Genomic DNA, 13,410 nt, shown 5'->3' with positions numbered 1-13,410 from the left:
CCGAAAGTCTGTGCCGTAGCTTACCTTGTTCAGGGCGAGGGGGCTCTGTTCCGACGGAGAGGTGTTATCGTTATAAATGCTGTGATGGGATGCATTAATGGTGATGTGTTGTTGTAATAACTCTGCAGATCTTTGTCTGCTGATGTGGCCCGTGTTCCACCTGCCATGTGCCCGAATGCCATTGGCCCCCCATGTCTAGATGGCCTCCAGCTGTCCTGGGCTTTGCCAACCGGGTTATACTATTGGTTCTAAGCGATGGGTTCGGGGTGGTTTGCTGTGGGCCGTATCCCTCGTGGCCTATCCATGTCAAATAGGACTATTAAGAACAATAGAAACATCAATGGGACCAATTGGTGCAACTATTTATGGGACGAGATTTATTAGTAAATATCCCAAAAATTTAATATTTTTTAAAAATATATTTTTGAATTTTGTATATCTAGAAAATTGAGAGATCTTTGCACCTATCCCTCAGCAGCTTGTGACACGTGTCTCCACAATACGTGTCGCACCATAATCTCAAGCATATACATATAACTAATTTTGGGAAGAGTAAAGAAAACAGAGGAAGCCTTTCGTGTTCGGCAACAAATTTAGAAACCCTCGTTATTACAGATACATTTGTGCGACCTCATTCAATATCTGTAGTTGAAGATTAAGGGGCAAGTCCTTTCAAATTTAGAAAAGTACAGATATCTCTGAAACCATCAGGAGCTCCAAAAAGGCAAGTTCTTTCTTAATCCTTTGCAGATATCTGTTTATGTTTGTTTTCATTGTCATATATATATGTCAATCATTGAATGAGATCGCACAAATTGGCCTTAATTTTGGAATCCTCTATGTTGTTTGAAGATCATGATTTAACACATTCATTTACAAATTTAGAGATTATTCAAGCGAAGGAATCTAGTCTTATAGTGGAACATCTATGGAGAATTTATGGAAAGGGCAAAGAAAAAAGAAAAAAAAATTAGTTTCTATGTTATTTATTTATTATTATTTTTTTATCTTCTCTTCAAATTAAAGATCCAAATTCAACATCTCAGCAATGGTTGCCAAAAAACGTTAAATTGAGTACAGTGTACCTTCACTTTTAGTAGGGCAAATCTAGGTATACAGAATATATATATATATATATTTGGGGGGGGGGGGGGGGGGGGGAATTGGGTCCTATCCTATCAATAAATTTTTATAATTTTTGTCCGTGAAAAAAATTCGCACACAAGTCCACAAAATGTATTACTATTAACACTGCATTCATCTTGGTGGAGCCATGCATTGGTCCGCTTTTTGGGGAATTTTTGTGCTTATATAGTTTTCCCTCATTTTTAGGAATAATAATCATCTTATCTTTCCGGAACACCAAGTTAGGAGTGGTCCGCCCAATATCAAGGGACTACGTAATTACATGGTTAAAAAAAACAGGAAGACTAGATAATTTTTGCGCTTTTAGTAATCGTTGGCTTTGTTCAGTGGACTTTAATTTCCAATTGCTGTGCTCTATGGTGAGAGAATGAAATTATTTTGAGCGAGTTCAAGCATAAGAACCGCTTTGCCGATATGCTTTCAAGCCAAACCATAATTAAAATAACTAATTATTACACAAGAATTTATGTGACACTTCCTATTAGCGTAAAATGTACATCCACAACTACAGATATTGAAGATTAAGGGGCCTCAAAATGATATTCAATAAGCTTAATGCCGATAGATATACCTAAACCCGACTTGGACATGAAAATAATCAAACTATTTTCCCAACTTAGATTAACCACACATTGTAAAAGCTTTGTCCTCAAGATGAAACTATAGTGTGATAAAGATTTTCCACTCTAGCAGTTACCTAGGGCAAACGAAATATGTACCTTGACATTTGTGCACAATAGAATCTCCCTATTCGGTTATTGTTTGATGATTGACATCAATTACTTGGACAGTATACACAATTTATTTATACGCTCGAACAAATAAAAACAAACGTTAATACGGTATGATGACAATGCAGTGGTTGCCATTGATCTAAAAGGAACTCATTTTTTTAATATAAGTTGGAGGATATAGTCCTTATTTTTATAACTCTGTACTTGAAATACTTTCATAAAGCATCAAAGAGAGTTCGATTTAACATGTTTGATATGCGCATAGGTATGGCGCACACAGAAATGCGAAAGGAAAGTTCAAACCTCGAAAGCTGTGATGCTTACTTTGAAACCATCCAAAGCCGGAAGAAATTGCCGCTTTCATTACAAGAGACTTTGACAGCCGCATTTGCAAGAATTCCCGTTTCATCCTTCCCAGAAGTTCCCGGAGGCCACGGTAATGACAGTTATTTATCAACTCACACATGGTGCCAGCTCTATTTGCTTTCATTTTCATAATAATCTATTTTCTGAATTTTTTTGATAAATAGAAATTAGTTTGTCAAAAATAAACACCACTAAGATATTTTCAAGTTTTTAAAATTATTTTCACTCTTAAAAACCATATGAATATAATGAGTGCTTTTTCTTCTTCATTTTTTCACTAAATTAGTTCTTATATATGTATATATATTTTTTTTTTGAAAAATCTCAGAAAATATATTCTGAAAACGAAATCAAACAATGTCACACCCACCCAAGTCACTGAATAACATTGTTCAACATTTCTTTTATAGTGATCGAGATTCTAGCAGACACGTCCATTTCCGACACGGTCAAAATTTTATCCCAACACAACATCTTGTCAGCTCCAGTAAGAAACCCTGATGCAGGAAACAGTGTGGATTGGAGAGAGAGGTATTTGGGAATCATCGATTACTCAGCCATTGTTTTGTGGGTGTTGGAGAGTGCTGAAATCGCTGCGGCTGCCTTGACGGCCAGTTCGGCCACCGCTGCTGGGGTTGGTGCTGGTGCCGTTGGCGCTCTTGGGGCCCTTGTGTTGGGCGCAACGGGTCCTGCTGCGATCGCTGGGCTGGCCGTCACTGCAGTCGGTGCAGCAGTGGCTGGTGGTTTGGCTGCCGATAAAGGGATAGGAAAAGATGCTGCCACGGCGGCTGATAAGTTGGGGGAGGACTTTTACAAAGTCATTCTTGAAGAAGAACCTTTCAAGTCGACCACTGTAAGTTCCAAGTATTTAAATAAGATTTCTCTGCAATCTGGTAACATCTAGTGTGGAGCCAAGATTTTGCTTGTCATTTATATAAAAATATAATCAGTGCGGAGCCAAGATTTTAGTTGAGGGGGCAAGTAATAAGACAAATTATTGGGGAGCGAGAGCAACATTGTGTACCCAACAATCCCTCCATTGTGATAACACTCCCATGATTCAAACCCATGACAACATGGTTATGAAACCAATTATTGGACCATGTTTCAAGATCTCTCCTAACACCAATTAGTTCTAAGAGAGACGGCGGAACACAGTCCGCCACATGGAAATGACTAGCATCCCCTGCATTCAGTAATGGTGTGTCATGATTCAGAAAGAGTCTAGAAATATGACACTGAAGAAAAAATTGGCATTTGCCTACTTGACCATCGAGCAATTGCATAACACATTTGATGTAATTTCTTGTTTCAGGTGAGGTCAATACTGAAATCCTACCGTTGGGCACCTTTCCTTCCGGTTGCAACTGATAGTTCTATGTTGAGCGTCTTATTGCTCCTATCAAAATACAGGCTGAGGAATGTACCTGTAATAGAACCGGGCCAACCTTCCATTAAGAACTTCATTACTCAATCTGCCGTCATTCAGCGCCTTGATGGATGCAGAGGAAGAGATTGGTTTGATTTCATTTCCGCTCAATCTGTATCTGATCTCGGGCTCCCTTTCATGTCTAGTAATGAGGTAAAGATCTCTGTGACTACTTGTATATGGCTAGCTATGAATGTGGAGTTACAAGAATGTGTGTTTCTGTGTGTTGGTTAGGTAGTTAGTATACAGAGCAATGAACTGATTTTGGAAGCTTTCAAGAAAATGAAAGATTACCATATCGGTGGCCTTCCAGTCATTGAGGGTCCGAACAAAAAGATCATTGGCAATGTGAGCATAAGAGACATCAGACACTTGTTGCTCAAACCTCAGCTTGTCTCTAATTTCAGGTATTGTAAAAGAAAAAATTGCAACCTGCAAGTGCATCACCTCAATAGTTTCTCATTTGCTTCATGTATTTGTACTTTCCCTGTTTTTTTCACATTTTTTTTTTTTTTTTTTTGGAAATTGAAAACAAAAACGTGTTTGGTATAAAGTGATTTTGATTTACAAATTTTTCAAATTTTTTGTAAACAAAAAAGTTGTGTTTTCACTTGTTTTCAAAACAAGTTTTCACACTCCTTCCTTCCCCCCATCATCAATCATTGGCTACCCCCACCCACTGTCCGCCACCACATGTGGCCATCCTCCTCCACCATTGACAGGGGCGGAGCCAGGAATTTACTACTGCAGGCCCCAAAAACATGCGAATGAACAAGTTCAAGCAGTCAAGTCCAGCAAAGTTTAAATGACTAAAATCAATAAATCACTATTAAAAATAAGTTAATAAATAACACTCTAAATGTGTTCTAAACTCTTAGGAGTTGATTGAACTGTAAAGATTTTAGTATAAAATTTAAAATCTTAAGTTCGAGTCACCCTAAAGGTCGTTGGACATTTTTCCGATCATTAATTTCAGGCATCCGGACAACCAATTATCAAAAAAAAAAGCAGCAAATCAAAAGTAATATTACATAATTCATTCTGTACATGAATACTAACGAATTACCAAATCGTGCTCCATACAAGTTTTTGAAGCTATTTCATACTAATGAATGAAAGAGAAAAAGGGTTAAGTGAAGAGAAAATTAAGTGCAAACCCCGAAAACCACAATGATTTGTAATAAAATTACAATAATTAATAATTTCAATGTTCATAACTATAACAATTTGTTACATGACTGCAATTGATTGTAATAAAGTTTTTTTGGGTGGTGTATACCTTCATAGCATAACTAAAATAATTTGTATCTAATACCACAAAAACTCATAAGGATTTCAAGGAACATAGCATATCAGTAAAAATATGAAGGTCTTGTTTTGTTTGTTTTTCAGAAAAAAATTTTGGGAAAAATTATCTACAAACAAATTTTCAAGAGTAATCAAACCAAACAATTTTTTTAAAAAAAAAATCTTAAAATTTTGTTTGATTACCTACTTTTTAAAATCACTCTCTCTCTCATACACATCAAATCAATCATTTTTTTTAAAATTCTCTTCCCAAAACAATTTTGCAAAATCATTTTTAAAAAAAGACAAACCAAACAAGTTTTCGTACTTTTTATCTTAAAAATTACTCTACAAATAAAAACCAAACACACCCGAAAATTTTGGAGGGCCAAGTGTAATTAAATTACCAAAATTATAGGTAACATATATACATATAACATGGTTTGTTGAAACTCACTATTTAACTACTCCCCCAGATTTTTTTTTTTTCCCTTCAAAATATTTGTGTATAGCGAACAAGTTTTCTTCTTCTTTTTTTTTTCTATTTTTTTTTTAATTTATTCATTTTATTTTAAACAAAAAAAAAACTTGTTTCTTGCTTTTTGTAAATAGAAAGCAGAAAACTGTCTATAAATCTTTGCAACTTTGGATCATAAATGTTTATAGTAATGACCCTCCTGTGAGAAGAAAAATATCATCAGTAATGCAGAACATTTTATTGATCATGTTTATACAAAATCATCAAGCTTCATTTTCAACTTCAAAAAATCATTTGTTACACTCCAAAAAACACACGTTAATTGATACCAACACGACACATATACATACACTATTTTTTTTTTATACGCACACTATTTTTTATTATTATAAAAATATATGTAAAATATGTAATTTTATATATTTATTATATGCGATGTAAAAGGATAAACAACTATTATATGTGAGTCAAATGGATCACTCAGTCTGAGACTATTGTATGTGGTGATTTATCTATTTTCAGCTGATTCTTTCAGGCAACTCACTGTGATGGATTTCATGAACACCGTTGTATCGACAACCCATGATACTGGGAGGGTCATCACACCAATAACATGCAAGCTTGGCTCAACTCTCGGAAGTGTGATCTACAGTCTTGCTTCCAAGTCAGTTCACCGGATTTACGTGGTGACACCAGAGGAAAACGAAGTTGTGGGAGTTATTACTCTCAGAGATGTGATTTCTTGCTTCATCCATGAGCCCCCTAACCATTTTGATAATTACTTTGGGTTTGCAGTGCAAGAAATGTTGAGCCAGTGACACGTCTCTCTTGCTGAACTTGGTTAATAACTTCATACAATGAGTAAGAAGATCTGGGTTAGGGACCGAGAGAATTTTGTGTCAATTCACTTTTGGCAAGTTGTTTTGAGTTACAGGAAACGTTTACCAACTACTTGAATGCTATTTGAAAGTTGCCATATTATAATTTGTATTTGAGCATGTGATTAACAATTGGAATTTAGGTCAGTGTAGGCAAACCAACCTGTGTTTTTAAAAACACTTGCAACACTTCACTGTAATACCCTTTTTTGAAGAGCCCAGAAACAGTAGCATTGAGCAATTCGGATGTCAGGCATTTCGTTGAACACTTTGTTAGCAATTTTTTTAAGAGATGAAGCTTTCATGTGTTGGTTGTTTCTCCTTGTGTGGCCGTTATTGCTCAAGGGTTTGGTCATGCACACTAGTGTCTCTATAGCTTGTCATCATACAGTATTTCTGTCTTTTATTTTATAAGAGATGAAGCTTTCATGTGTTGGTTGTTTCTCCTCATGTGGCAATTATTGCTCAAGGTTTGGTTTAGTCATGCACACTAGTGTCTCTATAGCTTGTCACCATACGTTATTTCTGTATTTATGTAATGAGTATGTGGCGGTGTGATCAACTTGTCGTGATATTTTTTTTTCACTCATTTATTTCTTGTGTTAAAAAGTGTTCGGTCAAATCAAATTTTGATCTTATTTTTTAACACATGGTAAATAATATGTATTAACTTAGTCACATAACACATCTCATTACCTAAAACTTTTTTTATTAGAGAGCTATGTATATTGAAGTATTATTGGCCTTATCTGAGCGAATGAGTAGTGTTGTACAAATAAAAAATTATATAAAATTTTGATTCTGAATAATGTGGTAGCTCTCAAGTTTTATCACATAAAAAATAAGAATCGACTAATATGATTTATAATTTTAAAATTATTATTATCACATTATTATGATATAAAATTATGAATAAAAATATACTTGTAGATATTTTCTTTTTCATTTCGACTCCAGGTGCACCTGAGTCATCATGGCTCCACCATCTGTCTTGTTGATCTTGAAAGGTTGCCTAATGTAGAGTGCGGCATTCCCACTGAGAATTTCATGTCAACTGGTTATGGGTTGCTTTTCTCTTAAGTTATGAATTTATAAATTTGAAAAGAAAAAAATAGATAGAGAAAAAAAATTAATTTATATTTTATTTACATTTTTATTAAATTTTTATTTAAAATACAATTTAAAGAAATTTTTTGATAGTCGTGATATCGTTCCATTAGAGGCAAAGTGAATTAGAGGAGTAATGATACTTGTCATTCAAAATAAAGGAAATAATTTTTTTTGACACTTGTTCAAGATAAACAAGAATGATCGGCTTTATGAACCACCACCGTTGACAAGTCTCCTTAATTAAATACTAGAAAAGATCATCGAGAGGTTGAGTGCGAGCTTCTGCGAGAGTAGACCCGAGTTGATTGGTCAAGTGAAACAATATATTGGTGCCATTTGTGTGGGTGGTGTTTGGGAAGTTTGGGACTTGTTTTTTTTTTTTATTTTTTTTATAAAAAAGATAAATTTTTTGCAAAATAAAAAAAAATACATTTAAATAAAATATCACATTTAATCCCATAATTATTTCACTTTTTCTTTCATAAATATTACATCTAACCACAAAAAAAATTAACTACCTTTTCAAACATTAAAAAAAAAAAAATTCTAATAATATCCTAAACTTAAAAAAAACTTATATAAAAACTCACTTTCTAAACACCACAATGTTTTGATTAGGTTGCGAAAATTGTTATGGTCTTAACCAATGCCATCACACTTGTCCTTGACTAGTCTTGGACAATTTAACTCAAAATTTGGCAGCAGCAGCAGCGTTTGAGTAAGGCCAGGAGCAGGTTAATTTAATAATTTTTTAGTTATTTGATTAAAATATGAGTTAAAAAAAATTAGCATGTTTAAAATGATTTTTTAATTTTTTACAAAAAGATGTGCAAAAATTAGAGAGAAAAGAAAATCTTTGACTTTTTGGTATGAGTTGTTGGCTTTTTGACTAATTTAATAATTTTTTGACTTTTTAACTAAAAAAGAAGATTCCCAAACGAGGCCTAAGTCCATGTTAAAGTGATTCCAAATAAATATAGAATAGATAGAATTTTGTTAAAAGGTATTTATACATAAGTCTTAATTTATAAATTTATACTCTATTAATTAAGATTTTTTAGATTTTAAATCTTATTAAATTTTTAATAGTCAGAATTGTTCTTTAAATAACGATTGTCATTATTTATGATAATTTATAAATAAATATGATGATTTCACATTTATTTGATTTTCAAAACTTTAAAATATAAATTTTTAAATAGAAAAAACTATAAAAAAAAATTACATATGAAAAAATTGAAAATTTTAAATTATTTTTTGTGCAAAATTGAAAATTTTGGAGTATGATGATGGAACATTAATGTGCAAAATTGAAAAAAAACTTTAAAAATGAAAAATTGATAATATTCTCAGTTTTAAAACTGAAAAAAATTGATAATATTCTCGGTTTTATTAGATAGTTGAATCAAACCAATAAGTAGAAAAACAAAAATGTTCAATCTTATGCTCTGTTTTTTTATCAGTTAGTGAAACAATTATTTGGAACATTACTATGCAAAATTGATAATATTTTAGTTTTAAAAATTGAAAAAAAAAAACTGATAATATTTTCAGTTTTACTAAATAGGACTTATTGGTTCAAAGAATCTTAAATAGGACCTGAGTTACCATAATATCTATAAATAAGACTTTTAAATAATTAACTCTTTTATTAATTTATTTCCTAATTAAGAGGAATTTTAAATGTGAAATAAGATACAAAATCTTAAGAAATTAATAATTTCAAGACTATTAGTCTTGAGACTTTAATAATCTCATGTAATATAATTTAACGAAATAAATATGATCTAATGTAATGGGTAACACTAATTATATGTTGACAAGGACTATCAACGGAACAAAATTGTGCATGTTTGAAGCACTTTTGCACTCAAAACGAAATATTTGAATTTGAGTTAGAATTTGTAAAAGAAAGAGAAAAAAAGAAGTGAAAAAAATTAACTTATTTTTATTTTTTTTCATTTTTTTTCTTCTACCTCAACAAATTTCACCTCAAATTATTAGTCAAAAGTTGTTGTCATTGATAGTAGTTCAAAATTTGATGAGACCTTAAGTTAAGCATTAATAATTAGCTCCTTGATTTACTAGAAAGTAAAACATAAGGTAGAAAATGTACATGTCATAATGATAAACTTGAACCTAATGACATAAACTTTTTCTTTTCTTTTTTCTTTTTCTTTTTTTGTTGAGAAAAATGACTCAAACTTGATTTACAAAAGTAGGCTACTTACCATAAATGCATTTCTTTTAAAATTTATCTATCTATTAATTTATTTTTTAAAGAGCATTTGGGCATAACTCTTTTTAATTGTCTATCTATCTATTAATTTAGATTTTGTTTGGCATGATTTACTTTAGCACTTTTTTTTTTTCTTATTTTAATCACGTTACCTCTTATTTAAGTCACATCACATATCTACCATATTGTATATCTTTTCGTAAAAAGTCAAAAAATATATTAATCTAATACATCCCAAACAACTCCTTATTTTTAATTTAATTTTTTTTGAGGGATTCTACTTACACCACCAATCTAACTCCTTACACTCTCATTTTTATTTTTTTTAATATTTTTACAATTCCTTTATAACCTTCATCTCTAACCTTCCTCATTCTTATTCTTCTTCTCCTTACACCCAAAATCTAAAAAATTATAACCCTAATTCTCCTCCACCATCACCTCCGACCACTACAGGTCCTTGCCACCATTGCCACTACTCACCTCCGACCATGCTGTCGTCGCCATTACTCACCACCACAGGCCCTTGTTGGTGTTGTCCTTGTCACAACCACCACTCTCTCACTACCATTGTCATCGTGACTTTGTCCCCCATCTATTCCAACTTCGACCCTCGCCGTTCCACTGCAAATAACATGATTATTTGCGGTCACAGAACATAAAGGCAAAACAGTTATTGTTTTGAAGACGCCAAATGAGGTTAAGATGCTATCATCATATAGTGGGCCAACGAGGGTGGTGGTGACCGATGAGGGTGGTGGTGATGGGCAAGAAGTAGGGTTAGGATTTTTTAGGTTTTGGATGTAAAGAGAATGGGGAGGAAGGTTAGAGATAAGGGTAATAAAGGAATTGTATGAATTATAAAAAAATAAAATTAATAAAATAAAATTTGAAGGTGTAAGGAATTAGATTGTGTAACACCCAAAAAATACAAATTATAATTATTTGAATTATCCATGTGTTAATTGCAGATTATATGATTTAATTTGTGTGTATTTGTCCAAATTGAAAAATTATTTGTTGAGAATACAACTTTGGAATGGAAATTGATGACCTTATTGGGTTCAGAAATTGAAATTGAAAACATAGATATGTTCATTGGAATTTTTAGAATCATCTGGGAAGTTCAATTAAAAATTGATTCCGTCTGATTCGCTAATTTTAATAGGTTGGAATTAAATAATTGAATAGGAAGTAGAGCTTAATACACATTAGCATAATTTAATTTAGTGTCATTAAGATTATAAATGATGAAGATTAATTTAATTTAATGGAATTTGATTTAATTAAGTTTGTGATTGGCATAATTTAATTAAATATGATGAATTAGCCTAAATCTAATCTAACTTAAGTATATTAGTGGAGGATGAATTAGCCTAAATCTAATCTAACTTAAGTATATTAGTAGATTGGTGGCTGAATATAAGCCTATTCATCAATATAGCAAGAAAAGAGAGACCAAGGGAGAGAGTGAGTGCATTCTGCTAGAGAGTTATTGAGAGAGAGAGAGAGAGAGAGAGAGAGCTCAAGAAAGAAAGAAAAGAAGAACAAGAGGAAGAACATGAAAGGAGAAAAGCTTTGACCTACACAAATTCATCAACTTAAGGTAGAAATCCTCTTCTAATTTTATGAATTTAACTTGTTATACTCATAAACCCATGGAATCCAAGTTCAATTAAGAAGAATTCAAGTTTAATTGGTGGCTTTATAGAGTATGATGATACAGTTTGTTCCAGTGAATGGATCGGACTGGTCCAAGCTCCTCAAGCCCACGTCCAAATGATCAAGCCCACCGGATAACCTGCAAACAAGTTCAACGGGGAACTGGGTAGTCCCCTAGTGAACCCTCCGGCGAACAAGTTAGGAAGAGAAGTAGAGTGCAAAGGGAGAGATTAGAGATAAAAAAGCTTAACCTTCTTCTTATCTTCAACGTTTGCTTATATCCTTTGGTAATCATTCCGCTGTCCCTTCTGACCTGCCCTCATCGTCGAAAGTCTATGCTATAGCTTACCTTGTTCAGGATAAGGGGGTCCTATTCCGACGGAAAGGTGTTGTCGTAATAAATGCTGTGATGGGCTGCATTAATGGTGATGTGCAGTGGCAATAACTTTACAGATCTTTGTCTGCTGATGTGGCTCGTCTTTCACCTACCATGTGTCTGAATGTCATTGGCTCTTTATGCCATGTTGGACTCCAGCTGTCTTGGACCTCACCAGCTAGGTTATGTATTGGGCTCCAAGTGATGGGCTTGGGTTGTTCATAGTGATTTATGGTCTTTATGGGCTTATACACGTCAGTAGTCCCCCATTCCCGAGTGCAGCTTTAGTCCAACGAAGGGAATACCAATGAAAAAGATGAGGGTGTTAGGGATTGGCAGGATGGAGGTCGACCGGCAGGGGTGACTGAAAGGGTGAACTGACCGGGTGGTGGTCCGACCGTGCAGGGTGACCGAGTGGAAGGGCCGACCATGGGGAGGGCCGACCGCAAAGGTTGACCGAGTGGGAGGGTCAACCACGAGAAGGGCCGACCGCGAAGGGTGACCGAGTGGGAGGGTCGACCATGAGGAGGGTCGACAGCGAAAGGGGCCGACCGCGGAGGTTGGCCGAGTAGGAGGGTCGACCACGAGGAGGGCCGACCACAAAGGGTGAGGTGGAGGGGCGTGGGGCTCGAGAGGCAGCGTGTCACGTGGTGATTTGAAGTAAAAAAGACAGAGTAAGGGGAGGAGACAGTAGATCGTGGTTGTACATGTGGCAACATCCCGCGGGGGGGGGGGGAGATTAGGCGTTAGATCAGAAATGAAACGATAGGTCATTATGGGTGTTGAAAAGACAGTTTTGGCGGATAATTTGAAAAGTTTTCAAACTAGCAAAAATTAATTGGGATCCTTGGAATACGGGCAAACCGTGGGCTTTTGGCATTATTCGATTCACTTACTTGTTTAAGAAAAATCAAAATATTCCAAGTGTGAATTCCTTTGTTGCTCACGATACACCTCTGCAACACCTTTTCAATTTCCTTGCACCTGCATCCGAAGCGATTCGCAGACATACCATAGAAATGGCCCAAGAAGAAGCTGCAAATATCAGGGTGGATCCACTTGGTGATGACGATGCAGTGGAGTTAGCACAGGAATATAGGATAGAGAGGGTGAGGGAGTCGGTGGTACGATCCCATGGTTCCACCATGATAGCAGCTCCAAAGCCAATCAGCCAAGCAGAACCAAATCACTGGCATACAAAGGCAGATAGATCAACGGTTATTGTAGCGGATTTGGAGGCTATTCACGAAAAATACCAGGTGCCTGCTGAAATAGAGTTATTGTTGCCGATGTCGACGGAGAGGCCATCCGACGTCAGGCCAGGGGAGTTTGCCCTTTATGAGGAAGCATTGAAGGGAGGACTGAGGCTGCCCCTGCCGCAAGTGGTGGTAAATGTCCTGAATCGTTTGGAGGTAGCGCTGGGCCAACTAATGCCCAATGTGTGGAAGATCTTACTGGCCTGTGCAAGTGCGTAGCCGAAGGCGAACGAAGGGGCGGCCATGACAGTAGACGAATTCTTCGCATGTTATAAGGCCTCAGGGCAGCAAAAGACTTAGGTCACTCTACAGGCAGTAGCAGGCTAAGGGCTAGTGGCGGGGCTGCCGTCGATCAAGGGTGGAGACCACGGTGGTTCTATTTGTCTGCCAGTGGAGGGGTTGGAGTGCGCACCATTTGGAAAGTGCCCACTAAGTCTGTGGAGCCAAAG

The 13,410-nt window shown here is 35.2% G+C and overlaps 1 protein-coding gene across 2 annotated transcripts; it reads left to right on the top strand.

Moving 5' to 3' along the window:
• The first annotated feature begins 350 nt into the window (after positions 1-350).
• LOC114286681 (SNF1-related protein kinase regulatory subunit gamma-1-like) lies at positions 351-6,635 on the top strand. Of its 2 annotated transcripts, none has more exons than XM_028229879.2 (6): positions 351-724; positions 2,146-2,316; positions 2,657-3,099; positions 3,562-3,828; positions 3,910-4,082; positions 5,976-6,635. In XM_028229879.2, the coding sequence occupies exons 2-6, from the start codon at positions 2,148-2,150 to the stop codon at positions 6,256-6,258; spliced, it is 1,335 nt and encodes a 444-aa protein (XP_028085680.2). In that variant the 5' UTR covers positions 351-724; positions 2,146-2,147; the 3' UTR covers positions 6,259-6,635. The 2 variants fall into 2 exon arrangements, with proteins under 2 accessions (XP_028085680.2, XP_028085681.2); XM_028229880.2 differs by having other exon boundaries at positions 5,963-6,635.
• The last annotated feature ends 6,775 nt before the right edge of the window (positions 6,636-13,410 follow it).

Source organism: Camellia sinensis, chromosome 5 (genome assembly GCF_055761805.1).
Source record: "Camellia sinensis isolate YWXY chromosome 5, ASM5576180v1, whole genome shotgun sequence".
Taxonomy (NCBI): domain Eukaryota; kingdom Viridiplantae; phylum Streptophyta; class Magnoliopsida; order Ericales; family Theaceae; genus Camellia; species Camellia sinensis.
This window is presented reverse-complemented; position numbering and strand designations above follow the sequence as displayed.

Excerpts from the sequence above, each read along its gene's own strand:
- LOC114286681 (XM_028229879.2), top strand. The coding sequence starts at position 2,148 with ATGGCGCACACAGAAATGCGAAAGGAAAGTTCAAACCTCGAAAGCTGT. Across the intron at positions 3,100-3,561 it reads AACCTTTCAAGTCGACCACT|GTGAGGTCAATACTGAAATC; the intron begins GTAAGTTCCAAG and ends TTCTTGTTTCAG. Across the intron at positions 3,829-3,909 it reads CTTTCATGTCTAGTAATGAG|GTAGTTAGTATACAGAGCAA; the intron begins GTAAAGATCTCT and ends TGTGTTGGTTAG.